Consider the following 24,650-nt stretch of genomic DNA (forward strand, 5'->3'; position numbering starts at 1 on the left):
ATTTCTCATGGGGACACAATGGAGTTTCCTAGAGGCTACACGGCATATGATATCTTAATAGACTGAATGCAGAAACAGATATGAGAATTTAGTAGCCTTTAATTAAGATAGGCATTAAAGACATTTGCAAAATGATTTTTAAAAAGAGAGACTTGCAAAAATGCAGAAGAGTAGCATTGTTCTAATTTGTTTTTGGAAAATAATGGTTATAAGCATACCACTTTTATGTTAACATGGAATAGGTTGAATATTATTTTTAAATAAATATTTTCTTAATTCTAAGTTTTAAAGTACAGAAAATACCAGTAGATATAAACCTCATTAATTTTTAATAGTAGAAAAGAGCCTTGAGACAAAAAAAGATTGAAACTACTGTTTTACAGGGAGCACATATACAAAAAACCATGCTTCCAAGGAAGAGCAGAATAGCAGTCACAGCATATCTAGAAATGAAGATTTTGATTCCCAGTCTCATTCATCTGAAAAGGTCCCAGTTTAGGATTCTGCAAGTGGAGTATTCCCTGAATTTAAAATAGTAAGTTAGGGAAAGTAAGGAGAAGAAATAATTGTCTAGGCCTACCACAATCCTTACCACTTATGGGTAAAAGTAGACTTCATGCCTACCTCCAAATAAAAATGAAAAATTATAAATATTAAAAGAAGTGAATTCTTAAACAGTCTTGGTTCAAGATTAAAAAAAAACCCAAACACAAAATTCTAATAAAATAAAAGTAACTCTTAAAAGGTAAAAAGAATTGATCTTACTTAAAAGGTAAAGAGTAAAAAATTAAAAAGCATTCTGTCATCTGTAAGTTAACATAGAGCACTCTCAGAGACTAGAGACTTAGGGAGATACACATTAAGCACCACACTTCACAGTAGAGGTGTTCCAGTTTCCCAGCCATGGAAGCCAAATGTACAAAAAGAGAAACTTGCAACTACCCCAGTCCTAAGAGATTCCTTAGAATTCTAGGAAATTCAAAGAAAAGTATGAATTCTAGGAAAGTATAAATAGCACTGATATAGAAAATGTAAAGTCCAAAGCTTGATTTCCTGGGCTCTGGCATTTTTAAACAGAAAAACACTGAAAAAAGTAATTTTTAAGCCCCAGTAACATCATAAAATATTAAGGCAGAGGTTATAAATATCAAGCAGAAAAATAATTTCCAATTACTGACTGGTCCCATATAATAAAAGTTTCAGGTACAAACCTCTTGTTGGAGCCTTTTTAGTTCTATTTCCATTTGCTCAAGTTCTTGTTTACAGTCCAACAACTGTTCAGTCTTTTCCTCCCTTAAATGAAAATTTTTAAAATAATCAGTTTATTGTTTTTGAAAACCATGATCATCTGCTTTAATACAAATGTATTATCATTACTGAATATCTAGTTGAAAATCCTATTAGCCATCCACTAATCCAGGGGGAAAAGACAAAGAAATGGATATTAGGAATGTGTGTGATTACATGACATCAATCAGATTCCCCCTTAAAATTCCCCAAAGGCTAATAACCTCAGTGACTGACACCCTCTAACTTCATAAGATAGTTTCTCTCTCTTCATTTTTCTTGCCATCCTCTATTCTCACTCTCCTTTTTGTCTTTCTCCCTCTCAAAGACACCGCAAGAGTTTTTAAGCAAGGCACTAGGATCTGGGTCTGAGTCTTAAAAGATCTCCAACTATTTTCAACATCTACAATGGTCTAAAGGAAAGTATATACAGCTATACAAATACATAAAATATATCCCTATTGGTTTCCTCCCAGTAGTCTATAAACATCTTCTATTTTCTCCTATTCTTCTTCTTTTTCTTACACTCACTACTTTACTTCTCCCATTTTCTAATGCCCTTTCAGAGACAAGCTGCTCAAACTCAAATTTCCATTCACTAACTCTACTTTTCCACCTTCTGTTCTTTAATAAAAAAATGGTAAATGTTCATTGTATAAAGCAATCCACTGCTGATATCTCATCATACCTATACTTTTTTTTTGAGAACCATAATTTTTAATGAAGAAATAGTCCCTTGGAGTTCCACTTTTCACTGTAATGAATAATGTTTTGGTAAATAAACCTCAGTATACATAAAACACTGTATGTTTAGGGGCACTTGGCTGGCTGAGTTGAAAGAGCTTGTGATGCCTGAACTCAGGGTCATCATGAGTTCAAGCCCCATGTTGGATGTATTTTACTTAAAAAAACAAAACAAAACAAAAAAAACAATGCACCCACCCACTCCCCAAAACCTTGTATGTTTCAGGCCAGATTTATAAAAGTACATTACATGTTTAAATGTTCTTGATATATACCATCAAGCAGCCTCCAGAAAGGTCATTACCAATTTATAATGCAATCATTGTGAATAAAAGTGCCTATATGAAAATCAATTTAATAACTGAAAAATTCTGTGTTACTATTCTAATTTGCATTGGTTTGAATACTAAGACAACCTGGAAGAAATGGGTAAATTCCTAGAAATATATAAGTTACCAAAACTGAAACAGGAAGAAAAAGAAAACTTGAACAGACTGATAACCAGCAAAGAAGTTGAATCAGTAATCCTAAAACTCCCCAAAAAACAGAAGTCCAGGGCACCTGGGTGGCTCAGTGGTTTAAGCCACTGCCTTGGGCTCAGGTCATGATCTCAGGGTCCTGGGATTGAGTCCCACATTGGGCTCTCTGCTCAGCAGGGAGCCTGCTTCCCTCTCACTCTCTCTGCCTGCTTCTCTGCCTACTTGTGACCTCTGTCAAATAAATAAAATCTTGAAAAAACAAAAAAACAAAAAACAAAAACAAACAAACAAACAAAAAAAAACAGAAGTCCAGGGCTAGACGGCTTCCTAGGCAAATCTACCCAACATTGACAGAAAACGAGTTAATACCCATTCTTCTCAAACTATTCCAAAAAAAACAGAAAAAGAAGGAAAACTTCCAAATTCATTCCATGACCAACACTGGGTGTTGCATGTAAGTGATCAATCAATAAATTCTACTCCTGAAACCAATATTATACTTTATGTTAACTAACTAGAATTTAAATAAAAATTTGAAAAAAAAAACCACATTTCAAATTATAATTTTGCCCTGCATGTTAATAAACTAAGAACAATTATAATTATATATTATATAATATATAATGTATATTATAATGTACCCCTATAAGTATGCTATTAGTTAACCTATGTGTTCTCATTACAATTATTTATTTCCGTTGGGTATAAGGCAACCTGAACTACCTTTAACCACCATAATTTCCATACTTCATTATTTTGGAAAGATCTGTCCCAACAAAAAGACTTAGAACAAATGTTAATAAAAGAAATCTGTGAAGAAACACATTTTCAAAGGACAAAAAGATGGTATTTGATGAAATGCTATTGGGAATACTCGCTATATCTGGCGTATTAATTTATTCATTAATAATATTCATTTACATTTTTCCAGTCAGCATATGAGAAACCAAATTTTATCAATGTCTCTAAGTTGTTTGGGATTTTAATACACTCTATGGTCAAGTAAATTTCATTTAAAAATCAAATTCTAATATAGTGCAAAATGTTAAATGAATTCACAACCATCATTACAGTTCTAATTGCATGCTTTATCTAAAGACTGGAGAAGATTGTGCTAAATTATATGGCACGAACTAGTGTTCACTGTTTAGGCTATCCATTAACTGCCAGTCAAACTAATAACAGCAATCTCTTCTCTAATTTTCCTGGTGCAGCTGTTTATAGAATATCCTGGGCGTGTTCACTTCAATAGATCCATAATAGTGCAGACATCCACAATGAAAGCTGTATTTTTTTGTTTTCAAATTTTCCTATAGACTGTATATTTTTTCTACCTTGCATATTCAATCACTTTCTTAAACTAACTGCTTTTAATAATCAGTAAATAAACTTAATTGTTATATTGTGTCTTAAATTTTAAATCTATACTCTGAAGCCCAAATTCCAGGAAAACAAACCAAAAAGAAAAATATAATAAAAGAAAAAAGCCATAAACATAAAAAATCCTTTGTTCTTTTTAAAGTACAAAATAAAAAACCTCCAGCAGAGACTGGCTCTATCTTTACATGTGATTCACCAAGGAATGCTCATGTGACATTTACACCAAATGATCTTTGAAAGTTAAATAAATATAATTTCATCAGCACTAACCAATCTGACTATTTACCATGTCTAAGTACATGACTCAGGCATTTCAATTACCCAACACAGATGATACAAAACACAAAATTATTTTTTATAATACTGTATGCCAACAATTCAGTCTTTTATAACATTAATTTTTAAAGAGCTAAACTTGTTGACTGAATCAGCAGTTGCCTTTTTTTGAATCCAGTTTTGATTTGAAATCCAGTTTGGGATTTCAAAGAATATAAAATTTAAAAAAAATTAAAGAGACCCCAATTTGTCAAGGAAGAACCGTATTTTATAAGAGAAAGATCATTGTAATATAAGAAAGGCAAGAAGAACATAAATCCAGAATGAAGGACAATCTGTAAATTGGTAAGATTTAGGATTAGGAAAATTTCATGACAGTCTCCCTATTTTTCTCATTCTGATAAATACTAGTGAAAACTCTGACTCAAGCTAGCAGTTGGAGCAACTCATCTATATGCCATAGCTGAAAAAACATTTTTAGGTCACCTTTGTGACCATGTAAATTCAAGAAGCCTTGAAAATGACCAACTTACAATTCCTGCCTAAGCCTTCTTATCTTTGCCTTAGCATCTGCCAGTTCCACGGACAGATGTTGTCGACTTTCCGTTCGCTTCATGCCTGGAGAACCACAGGGTGACTGTGCAGTTGAAGAGGCATGGGGTAAAAAATGAAGACCATCCCGTTCTTCAGAGAGTTCTATGATAGTCTAAAGAAATACAGAAATAAACACTGTTAGTATTCTACATATTAGAGAACTAAAACACATCAACACTATTCACTAAGTCTAAGTACTATCTTATAATATCAAAAATAATTCACTGGGCAAAAATATCTTAACTTAGCGATAGCTCTCTTTTTAAAAAATTTCATGCAGGGGCGTCTGGGTGGCTCAGTCATTAAGCATCTGCCTTTGGCTCAGGTCATGATCCCAGGATCCTGGAATTGAGCTCTGCCTTGGGCTCCCAGCTCAATGGGAAGCCTGCTTCTCCCCCTCCCTCTGTGCTCCCCTTGCTTGTGCTCTCGCCCTGTCACATAAATAAAATCTTTTTTTTTAAAAGTTCCATGCAACAGTTCATGGATTAGCTATTTACTAGATAACATTAGAGTCAGATTTATTCTTTTTTCCCCTTCCTAACTTTTTAATAAAGGAAATCAATTGTGGTAAAACAACTACACTAGACAGAAACTGTTTAAAAGGCTTAAAAGACCTGTTGACATAGGAAAGAAATCAACCCAAGAGGAGTTTGTCTACAACTGTGCTGTCCAATGTGGTAGGCAGTAGCACAAGTGGCTATTTAATTAAAAAAAAAATTTAAAGATTTTATTTATTTATTTATTTATTTGTCTCAGAGATCGAGAGTGCACACAAGCAGGGGAAATGGCAGGCAGGACAAGCGGGCTCCCTGCTGATCAAGGAGTCCCATGAGGGACTTGATCCCAGCACTCTGGGATCAGGACCTGAGCCAAAGGCTAACCAGAAAGGCACCCAGGTGTCCCCCTAATTACAAATTTAAAAGGTTAAAAATAGAGTTCCTCACTCGCACTAGCCACATTTTAAGTTTATAACAGCTACATGTAGCTAGTGGTTTGTTACTGTATTAGAGAGCGCAGAAATACAATCTTGCCACAATTGCAGAATTCTACAACATTGCTCTCAAATTGTAGACAGGGATCACAGAGGGATCTAAGAGAACCTCAGAGGTTTAGTTCAAACTCTTCATTCTGCAGGTAATGTTAACTGAGGCACAGAGACTAATTTGTCCATGATCACAAAACTCCTAGGAGCAGTGCCAAGACTCCAGGGCCAGTTTCTTGAGTCCATATCCTATGTTTTCTTTCTTGCAATAATATGTAATCTCCATCCCATCTCAACATTTCCTTTATTCCTTTCTCTAGTCTTTCCATGGGACACAAATCTCATTCTACTTTCCCTCGTTCTGAACTTTAAGGGCCATTTAACTTATATTTACCTCACTCAATCATATTCCTCCATTCCTCCAATTTTTCTCTTATTGGAAAATTCTCTTATTCTAAACCAGTTTCTCAGCTTTTGTTTCAAACTTCTCGGGCAAACAGAAATTGTCTTGAATAGTAATTCCAACTGTCTTACTCCAGGTAGAAGAGATAGGGTAACCACCTCAGGACCATGAAATCACCATTTTTGCTTTCTTATCACCAAGTCTTACAATGCCCTCACTAAATCATTACTTTTATCCTTCTTCTTCTTCTTTTAAACCACTCATCAGAATTCATTTCTTCATCCTTGGCATATATTTCAGCACCAAATCAAGGTCTGCTCAACTACTGCTTTCACAAATTCCAGTATCCCTACTGACAATCTATAGAATGTGATTTCTCAGTCCCATTTCTGTTTAAAACTCTACATCTACTCCTTATTCAATACACACAGACTTCTCCAATGAAGGAACCATTCCTCTCTTGTGCCATGCCTCCTTTATTAGCATTACTCCCATAGCACCATACCTACACCTGAACCTTTCTGCACAGATTATTTCTGGCTACTCTAGTAGTTCTGTGCCTAACTGTCATCCTTACTTTCTAATGTAACACTACCATGCCACTCTTTGACTACAGTCCACTCTTTGGGAAAAATTAAAAGGGAATGAATATTTACAGAACTCCAGACAGGGGATTTTCCAGCAAGATCTTATCCAATACTATAATCTACAATAGAGGTATTATATCTACTATAAAACAATAAGGAAACTGAGACTCATATAGATTAACTTAACAAAGTCACACTTTTAACAGGTATAACAGTAATTCAAATTCAAGTTTGACTCAAAACATTATGTCATTTTCCTTATTTTTTAAATTCCTTCTCTATGGTGATAAAGAACTCTAAAAGGAAAACAAACAAGAAACTACACAGTCCTACAAAAAACTTGCCATCTATTTTCAGTTAAGCTCTTTTCAATGCCCATCAAATCTCTAGTTGAAATTTTGCTGATTTCCTGCCAAATTTCTCTACAATGATTGTTTTAAACATATTTCTTTTCTCTACTTAAGCCTCCACATGTAAACTGCTATTATGACTTCTACTGAATGACCTCTCCTCCAACTTGTCAAAGAAACAAAAACACCTGAGGTTAAATCCTCCATTTTTACACATTTTTGTTTCCAATACATATTCCTTATTTCTACAAGATTTTCTTTTTTTTTTTTTAAAGATTTTATTTATTTATTTGACAGAGAGAAATCACAAGTAGATGGAGAGGCAGGCAAAGAGAGAAAGAGAGAGGGAAGCAGGCTCCCCGCTGAGGAGAGAGCCCGATGCGGGACTCAATCCCAGGACCCTGAGATCATGACCTGAGCCGAAGGCAGTGGCCCAACCCACTGAGCCACCCAGGCGCCCCTCTACAAAATTTTCAACTTCTCTCTTCCTTATGGCTTCTTTCTCCTTGATCTTCATATATATGTAAATATCTTCTATCTAGGGGGGAAAAAAGACCACAATTCTCTCTCGTTACCCTTCTACTTCTCATTCATTACTTTTTGCAGGGTAGCTTATACATTGACACTATTCATCTTATCCACCTACCCCATATGCCCAGACCAAGTGCCTGTCTCTGTGAATACTGTTAACTCGTAATCTCCATGCTCAGTCTTCATGGAGTCAAGTTTTATTTACTTACTCTCTCCATTATCTTTAATCTTGCCTTCTAACATCTCCTGACTCTAATAATAATAGTGCTTGTGGATAGTACTTAATATGTTTCATGCACACATAAATTAGAATTTAATTACATGCTCTTTTTAAGTCTTTTTAAAATTATATGCTATTTTTTATTTTTATTTAAAATGGTTTTCCCCCCATAAACCTGATACAATCTCATACCTCCTCTGTATCTCTGATCTCATTTAGCATAGTACTGAGCCAAAAACCAGTTCCACAAAATTACTTAATTGAATGAGTCACAAAATGGAAAACTCAAGAAAGTAGAAAGACGCGTACTACATTTGAACTTAGTAGATGGTATTATGGAGATATCAAGAGGTTCCAAATGTCAGTGTACAAAAGAAGTATGGGTTGAGAAATATTTCCTAAAAAGAAAAAAGAAGAAACCAAGTACTAAGAGTTAAGAGTATCCAGAGGAATTGTCCATTAAAGATTATGTAGACAATTTGACTTTTCTCTAATGGTAGTAATTTCTTTAACTCAAGGCCTCCAAACATTTTTTTTAAAAACCTGACAAAAAATGTTACTAAAGCATAATTTAATTTCATGAATGTTCTCTGATACTTCTGATCCTAGAGATTCCACTAGCAGTTTTAAGTAATGTCTTCCTTCTCTAAATTCCTATAGTATTTAGATATATGGTTTTTAATTTTATTTATATTTTTATATTTATATTTTTATATTTTAATTTTTATATTTATTATATTTAGATATATTATCTAATATATCTAATAATATTTATTATATTTAGATATATGATTTTTTACTGCTTTCAATATTTTATTAGAGTAAAGCAAAGCTGGAGGCATCACAATTCCAGACTTGAAGTTATAGTACAAGATCTAGTATCAAAATAGTATGGTACTGGCACAAAAACTGACATAGAATAGAAAACTCAGAAGTGAACCCACAACTATACAGTCAATCTTTAACAAAGCGGGAAAGAATATCCAATGGAAAAAAAGATAGTCTCTTCAACAAATGGTGTTAGGAAACTGGACAGCGACAGGCGAAAGAATGAAACCAAACCACTTTCTTAAACAAACACAAAAATGAACTCAAAATGGGTTAAAGACTTAAATGTGAGACTGAAGTCATAAAAATCATAGAGGAGAACACAGGCAGTAACCTCTTTGACACTGGCTGTAGCAACTTCTTTCAAGGTATGTCTCCTGAGGCAAGGGAGACAAAAGCAAACAAAAATCAACTACTGGGACTTCATCAAGATAAAAAGCTTCCGCACAGCAAAGCAAACAATCAACAAAACTAAAAGGCAACCTACTGAACGGGAGAAGATATTTGCAAATGACATATCTGATAAAGGGTTAGTATCCAAAATCTATAAAGAACTATAAAACTCAACACCCAAAAAATCAATAATCCAATTTAAAAATGTGCAGAAAACATGAACATTTTCCCAAAGACATACAGATAGCTAACTGATGCAGGAAAAGATGCTCAACATCACTCATCATCAGGGAAAACAAATGAAAACTACAAGGAGATGTCACCTCACACTTGTCAGAATGGCTAAAATCAAAAGCACAAGAAACAACAGGTATTGATTGGCAAGGATGTGGTGAAAGGTGAACTCTCTTGCATTGCTCGTGGGAATGCAAACTTGTGTGGAGGTTCCTCAAAAAAGTTAAAAACAGAACCACCCTCCAATCTAGCAATTACAGTGCAATTCCCCAAAGAATACAAAAATACTATTCAAAAGGATACATGCACCCCGATATTTATAGCAGCATTATCCACAAGAGCAAAACTGTGGAAACAGTCCACATACTGTTTCCATTTGACTGACAAATGGATAAAGAAGATGTGATGTGTATAGTGGAGTATTACTCAGTCATAAAAAGAATGAAATCTTGCCATTTGCAACAACATGGATAGAGCTAGAAAGTAAAATAAGTCACTCATATGTGGAATTTAAGGAAAAAAAAAAAAAGGAACAAACCAAGAAACAGATTCTTAACTATAGAGAACAAACTGAAGGTTACCAGAGGGGAGGTGGGTGGGGTGATGGGTGAAAGAGGTGATGGAGATTAAGGAGTGGACTTCTTGTGATGAGCACAGGATGTCATATAAAGTATATTTAGTGTAACTACTAAATTCTACACCTGAAACGAATATTACACTTTACATCAACTAACTGGAAATTAAATAAAAACTTAACAAAAAACCCTAAATTATTTTATAAATTAACTTCCCCACTAGATTGTAATGATCTTTGATCCTTTTTTGAAAATTTGTCAGTTTGTTGCTCCCAAGCATTCTTAGCACAAGATCTTCCAATACACAGGTATTAATATACACTGAAGAACACATGAAACATAAAAAGATATACCAAAGCTAAAAAAAAAATTGAAGTGACTTAATTCTACCTATGGAACTCCCAATTAAGGAAAAGAATAAGAAATGTGCTCAACACATCATACATTTGGGCAAAGGTTTTATAAACAGGGACACAGGGGTTGCAAATTTGACTTGGCAAACTGTTTAACTTCTCTAAGCTCAAGTATCTTCATTTTTAAGGTGGGGTTATTGTACAGACTTATGAAGATAGTATATTATACACATAACATAATGCTTGGCATAAAATAAGCTTATAATAAAGAGATCTTAAATTCATTAAAATGTATTTGTGGTTTTTGGTAAAAGAAGAGGATTTAAGAAATACATATTACACAAAATTAATACAAAATGAAGAGTAATTAAAAAGAGTAACCGGGGCGCCTGGGTGGCTCAGTGGGTAAAGCCGCTGCCTTCGGCTCAGGTCATGATCTCAGGGTCCTGGGATCGAGTCCCGCATCGGGCTCTCTGCTCAGCGGGGAGCCTGCTTCCTCCTCTCTCTCTCTCTGCCTGCCTCTCTGCCTACTTGTGATTTCTCTCTGTCAAATAAATAAATAAAAATCTTTAAAAAAAAAAGTAACCAAATTACACTTTCTATATTGAAATAAAAGAATTACAACAAAATATCAATCAAAACAGAAAAAAAGGACTCTGTTTTGACAAGGCAGGGCATCCCCTGTGAGTAGTCCGAAGCTTCCTACTACTGATTGAAAAGTCATGTCCTATCCTTGCATGTCAGCAAAAAAAAGAATATTAAAGTGCACAGATGCTCACCAGGACATACAACATATATGGACAAAAAGGCCTGGAGCAGCCAATTAGCCTCCTTTGTTGATGTGAACCTTCTAGAATTAAGTGGCCAAGTATGAAGAAATGCACTGCTTAATTTAATAAGCTGACAGTCTGGGTTCCTTGGAGACCCCCAAGGGAAGAAACAAGCAGAAAAAATTCTAACTGATGTTATTTTAAAGGCATCCCCCAAAGCTCAAATTTTCTAGGAAGTCACAAAGCCAGTTCAGTCTATGACAGAGCTGAGAATAAGGACATTTTGCAAATTTCAAGTTAAAATAAGAGTCAGGCAAAAAAGTAAACTGAACACCCTAGGGAACGCTTCCAGGATGTGTTCCAGCAGCAGCAATAAGTAGAGCCACCTGTTAGTTCTCTTGCATCATTGGCTACAAGCTACAGGGTAGCCCTGCCCAAGTCTGTCAATTCAACCTAGCTTGAACTGGCATAGAGCCCACCTGTACAACCATGAACATCAATGTGTGTGCCAGAAGAGCAGTTTTATGAGAAAAGGAGACTCCTCACTGGTCCATATCCAAAGTCCGCCTCTACTGGCTGCAGATGGGAATGACTCAAGCACACACAATATGGCCTGCATCTTTGACACATCGCCACAGTGGACCTGATAGGCATGTTCCTGAGCCCCATCAACAGGATAGAAGCACAGATTATGCCTCCAGCACTAGCTCTGCAGGTCAGGCTGTTTACTGCAAATCCTACTCTATTCTTTCAGCATGGTGCTTGTGGATAAGCATGGCATGAACAAGGGGCACTATATCTCTCTGATGACACCTATGGCCCTCTTCAAACTGAGTGACACCTTCCCCTTAGGAGAAATAGGTCTGTAAGCTGGAAAGGCCCAAACATATGTGTAATACCTGATGTGATGATTCCTCTCTTGGAAGTTCCATTTTTTTCTACATAATGCTACACACATGGAAGGGCCTTAAAATATCCTAATGTACAGATTTTAATTTGTAATTTTGAAAGTCTTTCACTGTAAGTTTTCTTTGCACTTAAAAATGAGCATGCTGCTACCCTATGACCCAGCAATTGCACTACTGGGTATCTACCCTAAAGATATGCACCCAAATGTTTACAACAGCAATGTCTATTATAGCCAACCTATGGAAAGAACCTCGATGTCCATCAACAGATGAATGGATAAAGAAGAGGTGGTATATATATACAATGGAATACTATGCAGCCATCAAAAGTAATGAAATCTTGCCATTTGCAATGACGTGGATGGAACTAGAGGGTATTATGCACGAAATAAGTCAATCAGAGAAAGACAATTATCATATGATCTCCCTAATATGAGGAAGTTGAGAAGCACTGTGGGGGGCTTGGGGGGCACAAAAGGAATAAATGAAATAAGATGGGATCAGGAGGGAGACAAACCATAAGAGACTCTAAATCTCACAAAACAAACTGAGGGTTGCTGGGGGTAGGGGAGGAGGGAGAGGGTGGTTGGGTTATGGACACTGGGGACAGTATGTGCTGTAGTGAGTGCTGTGAAGTATAAACCTGGTGATTCACAGACCTGTACCCCTGGGGCTAATAATACAATATATGCTAATTTTTTTAAAAAAGAACATACTGCTTTTATACTCTGAAGTGTTCCAAAACATGTTATGAATATGATACTTACTACTTTCTTTCCTCCAGCATGGCTGGTAAATTTTGTAGAGAAATTAGAAACTACAACCATAAACATACTTTTGATGTATTTATTCAGTGTGATATAACTTTCTTCTATTTTATTTTTTCATATAACTTTCTTCTATTTTATTTTTTATATAAAATAAAATATTTTGGAGGGAAAAATATCATAAAATATTTTGAAGGAAAGAACAAAAGAGCTAAAGGGAAAATCTAAGGAAGAACTTGTTTCAATCCAATTGATTAATACAAAATTATTGTATTTACATTTGTCTCATATTTTTCACAATTATTTTTAAGAATCTTTTCTAATTAGTCCACTGGTGACCCAAAGGAAAGAGTTTTCCTCTAGAAAACTGTTTAAAAAACCAGCTAGCAACTTGTTTCCAAATAACTTGAGACAAAGGAACGCCACCACTTTTTTCTTGTTAAAAAAACAAATTCAACTAAAATGCTTAATTAGGCAGGATAATACATTTTAAAAAGTTCTTCAAACAATCAGTATAGTGTTTCATATTCCTTAGTTTTGACACAGATCACATAATGACAAATTTTTTGTTCTCATTTCTCCAAAATCATATTCTTCTTCACCCCATATTATAGAAATAATCTATAGACTACAGAAATAATCTAAGTATCTCAAGATAAGTTTGATATATATTAGAGACATTTAGTTCATTCTTCCTTTCGTCTTACTTGCCTTAGGTTTTTTAAAAATTAGTTGTTGTTCTAAATATTTCTTTATTTCCTATCTTTTCTTCTCTTTTAATGCCTAAAGAAAAACTGGAAAATCTCCATCTATAGCGACATGAAAGTTTTGTTCAGAGAAAAAAAAAACCTTTAGGAATTTCTTCTATGTAAGTCTTTCATTAGCCCAAAGAGTAAACAAATTCTCTGGAAATAAGCTCAAAACTGTCTCTTCCAGGAGTGCTCAGTGGTGCAATTGGTTATGTATCCAACTCTTAGCTTTGGCTTAGGTCATGATCTCAGGGTCCTAGGATTGAGGCTTATGTTGGGCTCTCTGCTCAGTGTGGAGTCTGCTGGAGATGCTCTCTCCCATTCCCTCTGCCCCTCCCTCTCATGCTCTCTCTCTCTCTCTCAAATAAATAAATCTTTAAACACACACACCTTTCTCTCCCATGTAAATGGAGCAACTGATCAAAGCTACACATTCTTCTAAATGGCAGAGCCCTTTGGTCTGCTATTAACAAAATATTATTCACCATCACATGCACTAAAGTCTAGACTTCTATAAAATTACTAGCAGTTTTCAGAGTGCAGGCAAAAACCCTGGTGCAATTTTACTCTTTTGAAAACGCAAAGTACTTTCTTACGGGAGCCTATAATAATTCTTTTTTAAAATCACACCTCATTTATTGACTACAAAAAATTGAGACTTTTTGTGAGACATTTTATTCCGAACACCTGTTTTCTCCTTTTATTAAAGTTATTTTTCCAACCTCAAAATGTGGCAGCAAAACTAAGAAATTAACCTTAAGCAAATTCTCATGCTTCAAAGGAATGATTTTTCCATTTACATCAACAGTATTTTCAGTTTTGCACTTTTGTACTGTTGCCAGGGCTGTGGAGATGACTTAAAAGCACACAGGAACAAAATCGGAATAGATTTAAAAGAAAGGAGAAAGGAAAATCTAACTGCAATCTCTTTACTAGCAATTTGGGGCTCTTATCTACCCTTTTTGGTTCCTGTGCTGCACAAAAAAACAGACATAAAGTACTTTATTACCTGTCCCTAAGAAACAAAGTATCAATTTTGAAAACCCTCTGAAATCACTTTTGGAAAGCAAACTTTCACAATATACTAAAGGAAATTTACAAACCTCTGAATGTTCATCTCTCTCATCTATAAGTCTTTTTAGATGTAATGCCATATTTTTCAAGAGTGGTTCTATTTCCTCTTGAGACATATCAGTCACTTCCATCCATTGCAGATCAAACACATTTTCCTGATTATGGGTTACCTTTAGCAAAGCAAAAGGTAAAATAAACAATGTTTTAGAATAGCTAATACTTAAAAACTGATTTCATTTTAGTACAATATTAGCTCAAAATTATATATCCTTTTATCATAAGAATATGAGAAGCAAATCTGATCCTAAAGAACACTTGAAATCAATGAATGATGAAAAGGCTAATAATAAGAATTATTTTTACTAAGTATAAACTATAAATAAATTTCTATTTGTCTTCCTGTCAACTAAAAAGTAAAACATTTCATTCAGGCATTAAATGGTGATATGTTTGACAACTATTTTAGCAAAATCAGTTGAACTTTTGAACTTTTCTTTAGGTAAGACTAAATTTATTGTGCTTGATTCAAAAGCAAAAGTTTTTTAATCCTGTAGGATATGTGTTACTGCACTTGTATACTTGAAAAGCTACATTTTTATAGAGTCTGAAGACGACACTACCACAGAACCTTAGGAGAAAAGGACTACTAACATAAAGATTTTTAAAAGAATGGAAAAGTTACATAAATGAAATACTTATTTCTTGCTTTTCTTTTCTCACTGTGATTCTGATATTCTGCTTTAAATTTTACAAGAAACTGCAAAAATAATGCTTTCAAGAATGATGAATGGCAAATTTAGTAACTTGTAATATTTAGCATTTATTCAAAATAAAATACAAACCACAGAGCGAGCATAAACAAACAAACAAACAAACATATATAAGGGGAAACTACCAAAACCCCCCGTGTATCTTGTGGAGTACTAATCTGCTAATTGTTGACAACAGTATTACAGACAAGATAGTTGGACTCTATGAATGCTAACACAAAGGAAAGATGATATACACAACACAGGTTATTCAAATAGAGACTATTTTAAACACTAACAATTTTTGCTATTTAAAAATTCTCTCCCTTTCCTCAGTTCTCTTTCTAATCAACATGTAAATTATAACATGATCTAGTCCTAAAAAGTCTTGTTATGTGTGTAAGATTAAAAGCGCAAGACTAGATAGATGCAGAAATAGCAGCTTTTAAAACCCATCTGTTATTTTAATTGCTTAATATTGCACAATATGTCCTAGACTTAAGTTTTTATAAGATGTTACAAATCACTAATGTGTTACAATTCAAGCAATATCTTCAATAAAAATTATACTGTGTCCATTCAAAAGGAAATCACTGGAATGAATTAGTACTAAGGTTATCTTCTGACCTTTCACTTTAGTTTTGAATTACAGGCAGTGATCCAGTTTCTGCTGCTTCCGTTTACAATACTGTTCATCTGTGCTAACAAAGACATACACTTCATTCCTTAAACACCTTCCACCTAACATATCTATGGATAAAAGCAACAGTACATGGTAGTTTGCACTGTGCCATGAGGATTCATTTAAGAAGTTATCTCTAAAGAGAAGACAATAACTTGTCTAACAGCAGGGTTCATCTGTATCTGACCTGGATTTGTTCTTGCTTGTCCTAAGACTTCAAGTATTTGGGGAGATATAAACACACCACAAGCTTCATAAAAATTAGTATTAGTATATAAAAACTATGTATAGGTTATTACCTCTTGAATATGTGCCGCAACTGCTGCTTTTGTATCAAAATCTAAACTTTGAATTCTTTCAATAAATTCTTCTTTTTTCTGACACTAAAAGAAATTAATAAAATGGTCACTCATGTTTTATGGTCTACAGTCCTTAGTATGTTGTAAATAACCCAAAACTCATCAGGCCAAAAAACTTGGCTCTGTTTTGAACAGTACAATGAAGGTTTTGTTTGTTTTGCATTTAAATGGTCTAATATACTTACCTAGAGAAAAGATAACAATTTAGAAATATTTATTCAAAAAGCACAGCACTGAAAACTCATACTATTTTTATGTTGTAAAGTTCTAAAGCGGGAAACCATTACACAACCCATCTGAGGTCAGTACAATATTATTATGCTAACTTTACAAACAGAAAAGTAAAGAATCAAGAACTTGTTTCAGGGAGGATAAGTTACTTGCCAAAAAACACAGTGAGTCAGTGGTAGAATTCGGAATACAGCCAAAAAGCTCAGTCAGTCTTTGGCTATCATCAAACAAAACAGCCTTTCTTCTTAGGAAAAAAAAAATTGTAAGCAATTTTTACTTCAAGCTTACAATCCATTCTCACATCTTCATTCTATCAATCTTAATAAAAGAAACCTACTTTTGAAGCCCAGTTCAACATTTATAAGGTATTATAAATATTTGATCCGTTTCTATCATAACATAAAGTTACCAGGGGCAAAATTCAAGAGTATATACAAGTACACATATACTGAGTGGAATAAAGGCAGCAATTCTTTATTGTATAACTTTATAAAATCTTTATATAAATTCAGAATATTATGATATAAACCTAATCTTCTTCTTTCCAGTCAGTACTAAATAACAGTTTAACATGTATCTTAATATCTCTACCTCCCATCTACATCTCTTAAACTGCAATCCAACTGCTGGTATAACTGTACTCTTGGAGCTACCAAATGAAAAGTGCATACAAAATAGACAGCACTGCCTTGTCTAGCTTAGTTGCATCTCCTGGGCCAATTATCCAACTACTAGTGAAGAGAATATACTCACAAAAAGAAAAATTGGTTCTTTGATCATTAAAAACTTAGCAAGGTTCTGCTTTATACTCTACACATTTATTATCTCAAATTGTAACATTCTATTTCCATTGTCTACAATTTAACTTAACACATTCCCATCTGTGCAAATAGTTTTATGCCCTGTTAAAATTATTAGAATGATATAATAATATTTAAAATTAAATTACTAAGAATGTACAATTTCTAACTGTGAGTAGGAAATCGAGTTTTAGGTGATGGGATGAAAATCAGTCAATTTAAAAACAAGAATTTTTTTATCTGTAAATAATATTTGACAGGTCTAGTGAGAATAATTAAGAATCACTTTCTGATAGTACTTTTGTAGCATAATTAACTTTTTAGGTATGGTGTGCCCAATTTTTAAATTTATTGCTTCCAAAGATGTTGGCCTATAGTTTTCCAGACAAAGAACAGATAAAATAGCAGGGTTATGATGACTATGATTCAGTGGAAAGGTCTCCCAATTCAACTGCCATATCTTTGTCTGCCTTCAGTTTAAACTTAATACATATACTTCCCTTCTCCAAGCCCTATAGCCAAATCATTAGCTATATATGGCTACTAAATACAAAATGTAGCTGGTGCAACTAAGCAAATGAAATTTTCATTTTATTTAATAGTAATTAATTTTAATTTAGCCTCATGTGGCTTACAATGGTTACTATATTGACAGCCCCATTCTAGAGCATAAAGAAGTCTGGTGTTTAAAAACAGACATATAAATAGCTTTACTTCCATATATGAAGGCTCTCGTGAAGAAGACTAGATAATCATCGGCAAATTTTTTCCACCTAAAATGAAGTTCTCTTTTATCTTTATATAAAGTTCTTAATATGTTATGGGCACTAAAGTTCTTTCTAACTCTATTATAGCAACCGATATCTAAGTCATCAGATTCCAGATATTCCAAGAAAAGTGCAGAAAAGTTATGGGGGTGGGGGTGGAGCACGTACGTGGCTTAATTGGTTAAGCCTCTGACTCTTGATTTAGGCTCAGGTCAGGATCTCAGGGTTGAGCCCTAGGATTAAGGCCTGTGCTGGGCTCCCTGCTCAGCAGAGACTGCTTAAGATTCTTGCCCTTCTCCTTCTGCCCTTCCCCTGTTCTCTCGCTCTCTTTCAAATAAATTAATCACAAAAAATAAGGAGAGAAAGAAAAAAAGAAAGAGAGAGAAATTATTTGGGTAGGAATTTGAGGACTGGAGGAAGAATTGCATTAACCCTGAAGTTATACATCTTTCACCAGAATTTAAGCTCTTAAACTCCTCAAATTCCTCACATTTTCACTTGGTATTCTCAGTGCTTTCTCTTATTAAAAAAGACAGGATTATGAAGATAAACTATACTAAAATAAAGGAAAGAATACACAAAACAAACCACTGAAAAATAAAATGAGGAATACATTATAGTTTTTTCAATAAAAATAAAACACCAATGACTGAATAGACCATAATCTATCAAAAGTAAAACAAAAATATGCCATATAAAAAAATAAAAATGGAAAAACTAAAATTCCCTCTTTAAAGAATGGCTTTCCCCTCATCCCCAAAATAGAAAGTAATAAATGTTGGTGAGGTTGTGGAGAAATTGGAACCCTGTGTACTGTTGATGGAAATGTAAAATGGTATAGAAACTATGGAAAACAGTATGGTAGGTCTTAAGAAAGTTGAAAATAGAACTACCAAATATGATCCAGCAGTTCTTCTGTATAGACAGCAAAAGAACTGAAAGCAGAGACTCAAAGAGCCATCTCTATACCTAAGTTTACAACAGTATTATTCACAATAGGCAAAAAATGGAAGCAACCCAAGTGTCCATCAATGAATAAAATGTAGTATATATGTACAGTGGAATATTATTTAGTTTTATAAATTAGGATACTCTGACACATGCTAAAACGTGGATGAACCTTAAAGACATTATGCTAAGTGAAATAAGTCAATTATAAAAGGACAAATACTGAATGATTCCACTTAGGTCCTGGAGTAGTCAAATTCATAGACAGAAGTAAAGAATGGTGGTTGCCAGGGGCTAAGGGTAAAAGAGATATAGGAAGTTACTGTTCAATAGGTATAAAGTTTCAGTTTTGGAAGATGAGAAAAGCTCTGAAATGGGTAGTGGTGATGGTTGCAAAAACAATGTGAATGTATTTAATGCTAATGAACTGTACTCTTAAAAATTTAGTAAAATAGTGACTTTTACGTTATGTATAAATTTTTCCCTGACTAAAAAAAATTAAAAACACTATCAGCAAAAAATTCCCTCTATACTAAGCTACATTTGCTATTATCATATATTCTCAGAAAAAAAAATTGAAAAAATTGCCTCAGCTAGAAGCTATGTATTGCTTCATTTCCCCAAAATGTAATGAGATAATTAATGTTCTAAATTGCTAATTTTTAGGATGCTTTACAGATAACTGGTAGGAAAACAACAGGCTGTAGCCCTCAAGCTGACCAAGTTCAAAAATAGCTTTCTATATCAAATACTAGTGTTAGAATTGCTTGTGAGGGCAAACATAAAGGTCAAATTTTAATTTCAATCACACCTGACACAGTTACTTTCAACATTATGCAACCTTGCAAAAGCCCAAAATAAATAATATTTTTGGATACTAAATAGCCAGTACTAATATAAAACTAAGATCTGCTGAATTTCACATGGGCTTCAGAGAAAAATATTGGTAAACAACATATACTGCAAATATTTTTCCTTCTGTGTAGGATGATTTTGCTTGAGAATCTCTCAACTATCTCATGGCGGGATGCACAGCTGTATGCCCATAAAAATTTTAGCTGATGCTCAGAACTGATTCAGAAGATGTGTTATTCACTAAAAAAAGATTCTGGTGGAACTGGACTGATTTAATTCCTCAATAATGGAAATATCTAAGCCCTGGCATTGAATAGTTTTCTTTGTATTCAAAGTTATTCCTGTGGATTTATGTATAACCAAGGATAAAAAAGCCTTAATTATAAATTTATTCTGTGAGTTAAGATCTTTGGATAGTGACTAATTTACTGTTTTGAATGCTACTTCCCCTTAAGAATTTCAAACTTTCTTCTTCAAAAGAAACAATTTTTTTCCCAATTTCCTTATGCTTCCTTCCATTTCTATTTCTTTTCATGAATATAGTATCTTTTAAAGTTTGCAGCCCACTAAATTCCTGGACTTTAGTATCATATCAGCAACTTTAACTTACTATTTCTACCTACAAATCACAAGTATAACAGAAAAAACTAATCTTGATGTGGAAAAACATTATTTATGCCACTTACATATTATATTAAACATTAGACATTTTAACCTGTTGAATTACACAAGGACAGATTTTCTGTAATAGACATGACATTCCAGAAATTATTCAAACAATACTTGTTAGCTGATTGGTTTTGTCCTGAAGTACCTTTTAGTTCTTCAATATCAACAAAGGTTTCTAATTGTTCATACAGAGAGTTAAAGGCTAACCAGAGATTCTGTTACACATTTGATGTCGTTAGCATCAGTGGCTCCCAAATACCGACAGGATGAAATCTAAATTCTATTTTAAATATGGGATACTACAGTTATAGCAAATAGGGTAGGGGTTAGCAGCTTAGATTTTATAGGTTTTTTTGTTGTTGCTTTTACAGGTGGTAATAATGATTACTTCTTTAATATTTTAGGCTTTCCCTTAACTGTTCATAGAAAGTTCTTAGTTCTGCTCCATTCCCACTGTCAATTTAAGTAACCAGAAATAACAACCAAATAGTAACGAGAAGTTACAACCAAATTTATGCTGTCACTATGTTACTTACATTTACATAACATCCACTAAGAGGTATTTTTAAAAGCAAATACATTATTCAAGGCTGTAAATAATTAAGGACTGTGTTTCTAATTTAGGATCAGATGACCAAATTAGAACAGCAATGACCACAAACACCATATTTACTGAATTTTCAATCAATTATGAAGTAAACACTTGTATACTACAGAGCATGCAACTTTAATAACATGCATTGTGTAAATCCATAGCTACCGAGCAGTTAGCTCTAAAAGCCACACTCTCTTGGAATTATAATTTCTGGCATATATATGTAAAAAATTACTCATGGCCACAATATTTATTTATCCACAAATAAATTCATTCCACAAATAACTGAAGTAGTTTAACACTGTAATCACTTATCCAAAACATGGCTGATTAAAGGAAAAATCAACATAGAAAAATAGGTTTTGAAGTCAGACCAGAGTTTAAACTTAACTCTTTGGCCTGTTGGCAATATAAATCTAGAGCAACCATCCTGGTTTGACAGAGACAGTCCCAGTTTACACATGCAGTTCCTCTGTAATTGTTAACAGTACCCATTCCAACTCTCACAAGTGTCTTAATTTGGGTAACTTAAATGTCATCACATCTAAACACCAATCTTTTTATGTGAAAAAAGAGAAAAGAAAACCTACATAAGAATCATAACTGACACAAAGTGGGAATTCAATAAATCAATGCTGCTATTATTATTATAATCACTCATCAAAAGGGCAATATAATAATAATCCATACTCCTAAATAACATTTTTCATAATTTTTGCTTCTCTTTGTTGTTAATCCTCCCTTCTGTAACATACAAACATGCACACATTAGTCATAAGATGTTTTGGGAGAAGTTTTTAAGAGTACCTCTAAGGAAAATTGAAAAACTTGAGGCTGGTAAAAGCCTCAAAATAAATATATATATATATGTATATATATATATAATTTTTAAATAATACAACTATCTGATAATATAAGTGCAGTCTGAAATAAAATAACAGAGTGTTTTCCTTCAAAATCTCCTTAGAAGGTCAGTTACTTAAAAGTTCCTAACAGACTTTGAAAACCAAACCCCTATTTAAGTCTTCCAGAAACTAGAGCCTGAAAAAAAAATAAAGAAGTTATTAAAATGAAAATAGGAAGAAATATTTTAACTTACCTGAACTGCACAACCCAGTAAAAGTAAAAGCAACTTTTTAACTTCTTCAGTGCCTTGTTCTGCAATAAAAACGATTGCTAAGTACTACATTTTACTTTAGTTCAACTCTCTTTCTTACATTGGTAGAATCCCTTCTAAAGGTAATATTCACAACAACTTGACCCAACGATTATGTATGCAAGTAGAGCAAAGAAGTCAAAAGAGCATCTCTGTATGCACAATGTGGTAATAGCAGAAGAAATGGGCAAGGATGTCCGTTTTGAAGGGCTGCAGCACAGATAAAATGGCCTTCAAGACTCTATGCAATAAAGTAGGCTAACTACATAAATACTCTAGTTTTCCATGAATGATTATATCACAGCAGTAAACCAAATGAACTGCTGATATGGGGACATGCCACAAATTCAACCAAATGGTTCCTAATAGGCCTAGCTTCTCTTAGGCCTATTAGCATTTTCTTTCCAAAACACCTGTCTTATATGATTCATCTATCTGTAAAATTTAAATGGCTTTCCACTGTGTAGGCTTATGAGGATCAAAACTTTAAATGTTACAGCAAAGCTGATAAAATGAATGTATATAATAAGCTGGATAAAGTTAATGATCTGTAACAGAACTGGATAGTATATTGGCTGTTGAATAATACTCAATTCAGATTTTCTCAAAATATTCAGCTGAGAAAAAAAAAAGTTATTTCTTTGGACTAAATTTCACCATCAGGGCAACTGTCTATAACAAATTCCGAATCTTCTTTTCAAACATTCCCTCCTACTCTCCAGGAAACAACTTACTTTCTTAGCCACGCTAATCACCGTTCCACAAATATATATATCCACACTCCTCTGCCTTCACTTCTGTCACTCTCTTTGCTTGTCTTTATTCCCTCTAGTTAACTACTTACTAATAACAATCCTAGGCACAGCTCTAACAATTTCAGTGTAGCCTTTCCTGGCAACCACCCGTCAATGGTGCCCAGCCTCCATGAATCTGCCAACTTTAAGAATAATTACTGCCCCCCACCGCCGGGGCTCCTGGGTGGCTCAGTGGGTTAAACCTCTGCCTTTGAATCAGGTCATGATCTCAGGGTCCTGGAATCGAGCCCCACATTGGGCTCTCTGATCAGCAGGGAGTCTGCTTCCCCCCTCTCTCTGCCTGCCGCTCTGCCTACTTGTGATCTCTATCTGTCAAATAAATAAAATATTTAAAAAAAAAGAATAATTACCCCATATTTTATATGCCTAATACTTTTACATAGTTCTATTTTGTACTAATTATTACAGGATTTCCTAATCATCTGTGTATCTCTCCCAAAACACAAGATCCTCCGGGGTACAGACCATTTTCTTTATATCCCCAATTTGGTAGGTAATCATTAAATGCATGTAAAACTGAAAATAATTCCATTCTACATATTTTTTTTTTTTTAATTTGATTTCATTTTTTAATTTATATAATCAAATATTCCAGAATATCTCTAAAAACTATCTAAACTCCTAATTCACTTCAACTAAGTGGTAATTTCCTCAGGAAAAAGAGCTGCTTGATTTTAGTTTTTATTTTGACTTTATTTTTGTTTGTTTTGAATGAGAATGGGGGGTGAGATCTGGAGAAGATATACTTAGGATTTGCATTATGGGTAGCCTAAAAGAATAAGTCCGTTGTTGAACTGGTTAGTGGCTACTAATTTCCTTAATTGTTTAAAAATCAAAACTCTGAACAGGTCACATTTAAAATCAGGCAAAAGGCATAAACTTCTGAAGAAAATAATTTAAATGATATAAGAAAACTGCTTCTCGTCTTTCCATTTAGAAGTAGTTTCATATAACCTAAACATCAATCAATAAAATCTTAGATTCAAATAGTTCTAGCAATGAAAGCAGATATATGAATACAAACCTAGAAATTACTTCAAAATCACTTATTTCCTTTAATCTTATACCCACATTATCTTCTATACTTGTTTATAATGAGACACTAAAAATCATTACAGAAAGGTATCGATTTGGTAGAGTTGAAAAAACACTGCACTTAACCTAAAATGCACATCTGTAGTATGTAGATCTCATCTACATATTATAAATATTCCGTTTATTTTCTCTCTACAAAATGGAGTATCACCTCTGACTTTCACTAGAGTCATGAAAAACCTATTGTATTCATATAAATAGGCAAGATCTTGATACACAGTACAGTATTACACGAAGGACTATTATTACATTATGCCAATTTTAATACTTACCAGAAAAAGGATTTTTGCCAATGATTAAAACATTTGGCAATGACATCATGATCAACTGCTGCAAAGTCTCCTGTAAAAAGATATCCCAAATGTTGTTATATGGGTAATGCTGACTAGATAATTATCAACAAGCTATAACTTACCATTTGTGCACTTCTCTGTAGATATGCTAC

The 24,650-nt window shown here is 33.8% G+C and overlaps 1 protein-coding gene across 8 annotated transcripts in view; it reads right to left on the minus strand.

Moving 5' to 3' along the window:
• The window catches only part of CCDC88A (coiled-coil domain containing 88A), a 134,001-nt gene that overhangs the window by 61,036 nt on the left and 48,315 nt on the right, over window positions 1-24,650 (minus strand). For all 8 annotated transcript variants that reach the window (XM_045077856.1, XM_045077854.1, XM_045077853.1 and 5 more), the window contains exons 4-9: window positions 24,478-24,547; window positions 22,239-22,297; window positions 16,215-16,298; window positions 14,514-14,654; window positions 4,700-4,872; window positions 1,212-1,293 (exon numbers count right to left, since the gene is read on the minus strand). In XM_045077856.1, the coding sequence (XP_044933791.1) occupies window positions 1,212-1,293; window positions 4,700-4,872; window positions 14,514-14,654; window positions 16,215-16,298; window positions 22,239-22,297; window positions 24,478-24,547 (609 nt within the window). The remainder of the gene's footprint in view (window positions 1-1,211; window positions 1,294-4,699; window positions 4,873-14,513; window positions 14,655-16,214; window positions 16,299-22,238; window positions 22,298-24,477; window positions 24,548-24,650) is intronic.

The sequence above is a fragment of the Mustela putorius genome, unplaced genomic scaffold (genome assembly GCF_011764305.1).
Source record: "Mustela putorius furo isolate JIRA1106 unplaced genomic scaffold, ASM1176430v1.1 tig00000224_pilon_pilon_pilon, whole genome shotgun sequence".
Taxonomy (NCBI): domain Eukaryota; kingdom Metazoa; phylum Chordata; class Mammalia; order Carnivora; family Mustelidae; genus Mustela; species Mustela putorius.